This window comes from Pygoscelis adeliae, unplaced genomic scaffold, assembly GCF_000699105.1.
Source record: "Pygoscelis adeliae isolate BGI_AS28 unplaced genomic scaffold, ASM69910v1 Scaffold616, whole genome shotgun sequence".
Taxonomy (NCBI): domain Eukaryota; kingdom Metazoa; phylum Chordata; class Aves; order Sphenisciformes; family Spheniscidae; genus Pygoscelis; species Pygoscelis adeliae.
Window position 1 is genome coordinate 2,795 of NW_008824906.1, and position 7,316 is coordinate 10,110.

A 7,316-nucleotide genomic window follows, 5' to 3' on the forward strand; every position below is an offset into this window, starting at 1 on the left:
CCACAGAGCGTCGGGGGGTGCTGCAGGAGGTCCTTCGGGGTCCCCGGAAAGGACAGGATCGGGGCTCGCCCCCTTCTAAAGGAACGCAGACTGGAAGCTCTAGCATACCTGTAATTCTCATCTTCCCACTCGGTGCCAGCCGGAGCTCCGACTCCAGCAGAAGCAGCAGTATTTGCACCTCTCAAAACTAAGCACCGCTGCTAATAAATCACTCCGCTCAAATACGAACAGGAGGAGGCCTTCTCGGGGGACTTCACCAGACAACAAACACGCAAACAACTGTTGGGAGTAAAAAAATATGTTTTTTCCTTTTAATTACATCAGTTATCAAAGAAAAAAAGCAGTGGTAACAAAAATACAAAGCTCTGAGGGTTTCTTGTTTTGTTTGTTTTGTAATAAGCTGAGCATCAGTGCAATTGTTTTAATTTAACTTCTGCTCCGAGTCTCTGCTGGCAGAGTACGAGTAGGCTTTGCCCAGCACCAGACGGTCACGCAGCAGCTTGAAGAAGGCGTAGTAATTGCTGAAGAGGATCAGAGCCAACGAGATAGTCTGGTGCCACTTCTCTGAAGAAATCAGCGAGTAAAGCTGGTAGAAGATGACGGCTCCTTCCAGCAGAATCAGGATGTTGAGGATTCTCAGTGGTTTGCTGAAAAAGAACTGTAGGAGAGACCGCAATAAGGCACCGAGCGAGGCCAGACCCTCCGGGACGCGTTTTTGACAGGACGTGTGAGGCAGAGGCCGGTGAGGATTCCTCCGGGATTCCCCTCCGGAGACACGACATTTACCCGTGAAGAGCTCTGAACAGAGCCCCGGTTGGCAGAGGCCAGCCACCCTTCTGGCAGCACCGACAGGAGACGCGGGACTAACGTGAAACCCTGTACCGAACCCGGCTCCTTCCACCGCCCTGGCACGCCCCGCGGGCAGCTCTCCTGCTCGGAGAGCCAGCTCAGGCAGTCTGAGGCGTACAGGACAAGGGGGCCGTGATCCTGCCGAGGCAGGATCCTCCTCCGTCCCCAGAAAGGAGATGGGATCTTACGTGAAAGCGGAAGTGCGAGACGTCTGAGGGCACCGCCACGTTGTAATGACCCACAGCTTTGTACACGTTCTTGCTGTGTTTCACTAACACTCCCTGCGGCCACATGCACTCCTCTGTCCACCTGCAGGAAACAAGCAGAGCGCTCTCATTGCTACCTCCGCAGCTGAAGGGGGGGTCTGCTGCCTTCCCACCACCAGCTAGGATATCGTACGAGCTGCTTCCGCGGCGTTGGCCACAGTAGTAAGCTGCCATCATTCCTGAGGGCAGAGTTTGGTGCACCGAGGCACGTAACCATGGCAGTGACACACGGCAGTCACCTGGGGCCAGGAGCAGCAGGCACCTTGCCAAAAATCAGATCTGCTTGCTGCGCTTGGAAGCGGACAGTACAGGTAGTGTCTGTACGCTGTCGGATGCGTCAGCTGACAACTGCTTTCATTTTTCTTTCTCTTGATTTTTTTAAGCAAGAGGAGGAGGAGAGGTGGCTGGAAAGCTGAGCTCCCCATCCAGCCTCTGTTCGCGCCAGCAGGCATGCCAGCTAAGAGAAAACTCCAGCCCTAGCCCCAGGAGAGAGTTCCTTACTGATGCTGTAGCACATTGGAGCAGAGGGCTGGATCAACCTTCTGCCAGCAGCCCAGGTGCGCTGCGGCTTTATGGAGCAGGTCACAGTAGCGCGCAGGTAAGAGGTACTGCATCAGGATCACAGACGTGCTGATGGAAACCAGAAGGAAGAGCTCACACGACCAGCGTTTGTCATAGTACTGAGTGTTCTGGGGGGGGGACAAGAAGAATGTGTGACAACGTGTTTGGACAGCCTCACCTAACAAAGCCATCAAAACACAAAGCACTCAGGCAGGTAAAACAAGGGCTTTTCACGTAGCTATTAATCCCGCTCGAAAAAGAAGCGCCCACATAGGATGGCTGCTGTACAACTCCCGAACACACCACAGCGAAACATTTATGCTATCGTCACCCATCACCAAAAAATAGGGAGATAGTTCCTGATGCTCCCCTAGCTCAGCTGACCATGGGTGGGAGCACCAGCCCCTCAGCGGAAGGGGACTTGGGCTCATCCCCGAGGTCTGGCAGATTTACTACAAGGCATTTGTCTCATTGTACGACATATTAGTAACTTAAATAAAACAGCTAAGAATCCTAGTAAGGTCCATCCTCCTTCATGCTGCCTCCCTTATTAAAGTCAATCCCCTCGTTGGAGCTCTGTCCTCACAGAAGGCCAGCGTGCGAAGGAACGGTCGGCCTGGAGTCCTTCTAGCTGCACGGGGAGGCAGGAGGGAGGCTCCGCTCCCTAACAGATGGATGCACACTCTCATGAACAGTCAGAATACACTTCGCCAGGACAATATTGTCCTCTGTTACCCGGAGTTTAAGCAAAGCTAAACCTAGATGGCTTTGCTTCTTGCTTTTCACAGGGCCTCTGTAAATGGGTTTGATACAGCCGCCTGTGCACACAGACCAGCCCTCTGACCAACCTCTCCCACGTTCCAGTGAAGCAAGAAGCGAGATCCAGACCTCCTCCATAACCCAGCGTCCACCTCCCCACGATCCTCCCCAGCCAGTCCCACGCCTGGAGAAGCGGTGTCTGCAAGAGCAGAGCTGGCCCTCGCTCACCTTCACAAACCAGACGGGCACAAAGGCCACGTAGTAGGCACTGAGCATGGAGCTCACCAGCACCTCTTTCATCCGCCAGTTAAAGTCCATTTTCAGGTATTCCACCTCATTGCGGATGAGATCTGGGGAGAGGCAGCAGGCATGAGTGGGCATGGCCTCCATGCCGTACATCTGTCGAGTGTGCTGCTTCCAGGTTTCCTTTAGGACGGTCAGGTAGTCTCTGCCCCTGGGGTTCACCTCGCCGGTCTCTCTGGGACCGATGTTGGCTACCTGGGAGAAGAGGCCCGTCTTCCGAAAGTCACAGTTCAGCTGAAGGAAGGGAATGTACATGCCAAACCTGGAGCAGCAAAGTGCAGAAAGGTGGTTACTTCCTTACGAGCTCCCCGTGCAATGCCTTTGCCGGCAGCAGATCAGCGTTACGATCACATCCCCCTCCTAAATGACACCTGGGACCTATATAAACTCCAGAGAAGAGCTTCACCAATCTGATCCCAAACACAAGCACCAAGTCTCAGATCTTTGAGATGCTTCCTCCTCCATCTACCGGAGGGAAGGGAGCTGTTTCCACCACTTGACTGGAAATAGAACTGGCTTCCTTTCGTTAGCTAACAGGAAGCGGGGAAGCGGTTTGACTCACTCCACCTGGCACAGGCACCTAAGGACTAAGGTAAACCGAAGACATGGGTTCTTTGAATACCATGAGAAAAGCATACAACCCTTTTCAGAGGACACGAGCAACCTAATAGGTAATGCTTGTATTAGAGCTGAAATATGGGTAAATGTTAAAGATATGCCCTGCCACCAAGAAGAAACGTGACACAGCAAGAGGGAAAAGGGTAGTTTAAGTTGTTACCAGGTAATCGAGTGCTTATTTACTTTCAGGCTTCACTTCAACTGAGCAACACCCACTGCACTGAAGCAACATTAGAAATCACACACAAGTGACAGAAGAGATACTTACGGGTAACACAGGAACAGGAGATTAAGGAAAGAGTAGGTTCTGAAAAGGTGAATTATTGATCGACACAAACTCCAGCCTGTGCCAGTGAGAACAGCAAACCGAGTGATCACCAGGAAGATAGAGCGTGGCAGGGAGACTTTGCCACTCTGTGAAGCCTGCGGGGAGAGAAGAAAGAGCTGGGCAGAGGGGAGACTCATTCACTCTTCCTCCAGGAAGCAAACAGTAAATGAGCAGCACTCAATCTGCAAAATCAACTTCATATGCATCAAGGAAGAGCTAGTGAAAGGCTCTGTTTGACGGCCAGCAGGAAGGGGAGGCCTTCTGTAGGCTGGAATCTGGACTCGCCAAAACCCAGGGCCTCATTCCTCAAGCTGGCATGAGGAGAGCTCTCAGTTTCTTGTTAAGGTCTGGTAGTTATCGGTGTGACCAGCCCACTCTCCTGGACCTGCTCACCACAGACGGCTTCTGCAGTCAGCAGAAACTGACCCACACTGGTTCCTCCTTGCAGAAAGCTAGAGTAATTGAAAGAACAGGAAAAGAGCCAAATACTGTTCTTCACAAGGAAGAAAGCAGAACTTACTACGGTCTAGTTGAGACAGTAATTCAGAAAGAATCACAGAAGGACAGAGTCAGTCATGGGCAACGCTTTGAGATGCTCATTTCTGTTCTCTGTTCTTCCCATTAGAAACCATGCCTAGGTTTCTGACTTGGACATAGCACAAAGTTCTTTAGGAAAGGACAGAAGAGTTTGGAACTCCAAAAGGGACACACAGCTTTACATTTCGCCTGGGAGGAAAGAACAGTTCTGAGATCTGCCTGGGGACTTTACCTCCTTCACAATAGCACCGATCAGCCGGCGTGCCAGGACGATCGTCGTCACTGTCAGCACGTTGAAGTCAATAAGATGAAAGTTCTGCGGTGACAAAAACAAAATGATTCCACTTTCCATCAGGCAGCAGAAACCCACGTTCAACAGAGAAGTTCCCAAGTTATTCTCTTCTCCTTGGACTCTCTCTTCCAAGATCAGAAAGAGAATGCCAAGCAGACAGCCAGTGCCCAAAATTTGCCAAGTAAGAGTCACGTGAGCAACCCTCCAGGGCTGTAGAGTCACATGTAGCTTGCATCAAGCATATACAGAAAACTTTATGTCTAACGACCCAAGAGCCAGCCTGTGAATATCACCGGACAGCAGCTGTCCTCTGGTGCTTACCAATGATGTGTGTGAAGGCGGATGGGAGGGTGGGTACCACCACACAGTTTTGTAGATGTTGATGTAGTGGACAAACAGAGCAACGAGATGACAGAAGAAGAGCTGAAGTTCAAACAGCACACTCCTCTCCACAGGCAGCTCTGGGATCTTACAGTGCCGGAGGGGGACGACTGTCTGAGCTGCCAAAGGTGGGCTGGAAAGGCCTGTACCTGAAAGGAACATTTCACACTGTGGGTTTCACTTCCCTGAGATAAACACAGCGCTGTCCTCCAGCCCACATAGACTGTAGAGGTCAGTGGGTCTAATATTGACTGAGAAACCTAAGCCGACTATCACGGTCAATGGCTGCCACAAACCAGAAGTGTCAGCACCCCGAGGATGTCTAGGATGCCTGTTACAGGCAGATGTGAGCGGGAATTTGCCCAGCGAAAGCAATATTTGGAACCAGGCCAATCTACAGCACCAGGTCATTTGGTATTAAATCCCTTGCGTTGAGTCAGATTCAAAAGCCATGGCTGTGTTTTGCTATTCAAGGGGCAACCGGTGGCCCTCTTAATTAACTGGAAGCTTTTAGGCCTTCAGTTGCTATTTACATCTCTAAGAGTGCTTGAACGTGGAAAGACAGAGCAGTTAAACACAAGCCCTTTGTCATTCTTCAACTTCTATTCAACTATGGAGGAAAAACAAGTTTAGTCAGAGGTGCATATTCCTGTGTGAGCACGCACACAATCCCAGACAGCAACCCTTTTAATCAAAGGGAAGGGAATTAATATATACTAGGTATCTCTCTTCTGATTTGCAATCTCTAAATAACAACAGTCAAAGGAATCTGGGTGTGGGTTTCAAAGGAGCTACAGAGCACAAACTCCTATTGAAAGTCCCAAAACAAAACCCCAGAAGTCTTGAAAGACTTCTAGCCCAGGGGTGGACACAGGTGGACCAGTCCATGCTTTTTAGAACAGAAGGCTGGCAGCCTAAAATAAAGCCATGCGTGAGGGGAAAACTTTAGGAACCCAAGCTCTTGAAACCCCCAGATTCCCAAGCTGACAAGACTGATTCAGCTCCTCAGGATCGATAAATCCGCCAATAAACTCTGTTCCTGTACACAGAACAAGAGTTCCTGTTCTGGTCCTCCAGAAAAGGGCTTTCTGGACCAATCACTTGGAGGTAAGCTGGGGCACGGATTTGTACTGCATTACCTACTTTGCGCTGAGGACCTTTGTGCATGCTCTCACAGCAAGTATGTACAAGGTGGATTGCTCCACCTTCTGTGGCATTGCAATAACTTGTTTGAATAACTGTATCCTCATAAATTTCTTGGCCTAGGGCCGTAAGCAGGGAGTATGTTAAGACAGATCTAACATTTTCTTTGCAGACAGTTCATAAGGCACCTCCTGCTTACGTATTGCTGTCGGTGCTCCGCTTCTCCTTCCTCCTCTCTACCTCAGTCGCAGAAATGCAACCAACCAGCTAGGCTAGAACCTGGAAAAAAAAATGCAACCTACACATCACCTGACCTAGCTAAACTCTACCCCAGAAATGCCTCGCCTGACATAAACTTCAGGGCACAGGAGACGCAACAACCAGAACTCCAGAGTCAGGCTTTGGATAAAAATTTGTCTCTATTCTTACTTTCCATTCAACGGTCACGAAAGGCTTTTGAACACTCCTGGAAGTCTGTCATGGTCTGATAAAGTGCTTAAGTCTCGGGCAAATTAGAACCCCCCTATCCCAATTACAACATGTAGCATGGACACTGCCACATATAGGAAAAGGATTTCAGCTAGACACCGGGAGTTAACAAATCCCTGAGCCACAGGAAAACCAGCAGTGTGTGAGATGGGGAGATACAGGTGGCCTCACAGCTGCCTCAGAGAGGAGCAGCTGGCCTGGCTAGATGTGAAGATGCGGAGAGCCGGACGTACCTGGTGCGTGAGCGCACACCCGTGACAGAGGAACTGGTGGAATGGCTGGAGCCGCCAGCGGCCCCGGGTTCACAGAGGGGATTTCGGCAGTAGGATGTCCGGTTAGGGCCCCGCCTTCCCCCTGCCATAACAACAGAGGGTGCGGAGGGTTGTTCTTCCAGGTGGCTTCTCTGCTGTTCACTGCGTGATTATGTCTTCAGTCCTTAAAACTGAAAGGAAAAGATTCATTATTAAGGCTCATCTGCTTACCACACCCTGGTGACCGGCAGTAACCGATCACTCACACTGCTAGCTTGCAGCATAAAACAGGATAACGCAACTTTGCTCAACCCTTTTCTGCATCTCCTGTATTTGCCACAGGCTATAGATGTGGCCCCAGATAGCTCCTGACGCTCCTAGGACATGCAGCAGCTTGTTAAGGTGCTGTGAATTCACTGAGAGTCTAAAGCCTAATGTATGCAGGCTTCCACGGGAGCAGGAAGAAGCTTTTCATGCCTCTCTCCCAACCCAAGGCAGTTTACAAGGAATTTAATCTGCATCGCTGTGGTGTTATCCCT

The 7,316-nt window shown here is 50.5% G+C and overlaps 1 protein-coding gene across 1 annotated transcript; it reads right to left on the minus strand.

Annotated features, from left to right (window-relative positions):
- Positions 1 to 282: 282 nt before the first annotated feature.
- Positions 283 to 6,950, minus strand: TMEM39B (transmembrane protein 39B). Its single transcript, XM_009324905.1, has 8 exons — positions 6,756 to 6,950; positions 4,835 to 5,062; positions 4,454 to 4,537; positions 3,625 to 3,779; positions 2,664 to 3,000; positions 1,617 to 1,804; positions 1,038 to 1,158; positions 283 to 658 (listed from the first exon to the last, which is right to left on the minus strand). The coding sequence occupies exons 1-8, from the start codon at positions 6,885 to 6,887 to the stop codon at positions 422 to 424; spliced, it is 1,482 nt and encodes a 493-aa protein (XP_009323180.1). The 5' UTR covers positions 6,888 to 6,950; the 3' UTR covers positions 283 to 421.
- Positions 6,951 to 7,316: the final 366 nt, after the last annotated feature.

What these genes read in the sequence shown, in the direction of transcription:
- TMEM39B (XM_009324905.1), bottom strand. Translation starts at nt 6,887, where the DNA reads ATGGCAGGGGGAAGGCGGGGCCCTAACCGGACATCCTACTGCCGAAAT. An exon ending in TGCCCGTCTGGTTTGTGAAG is followed by an intron (nt 1,805 to 2,663) that starts GTGAGCGAGGGC and finishes TCCCCCCCCCAG; the next exon opens with AACACTCAGTACTATGACAA. An exon ending in TCCAATGTGCTACAGCATCA is followed by an intron (nt 1,159 to 1,616) that starts GTAAGGAACTCT and finishes TGTTTCCTGCAG; the next exon opens with GTGGACAGAGGAGTGCATGT.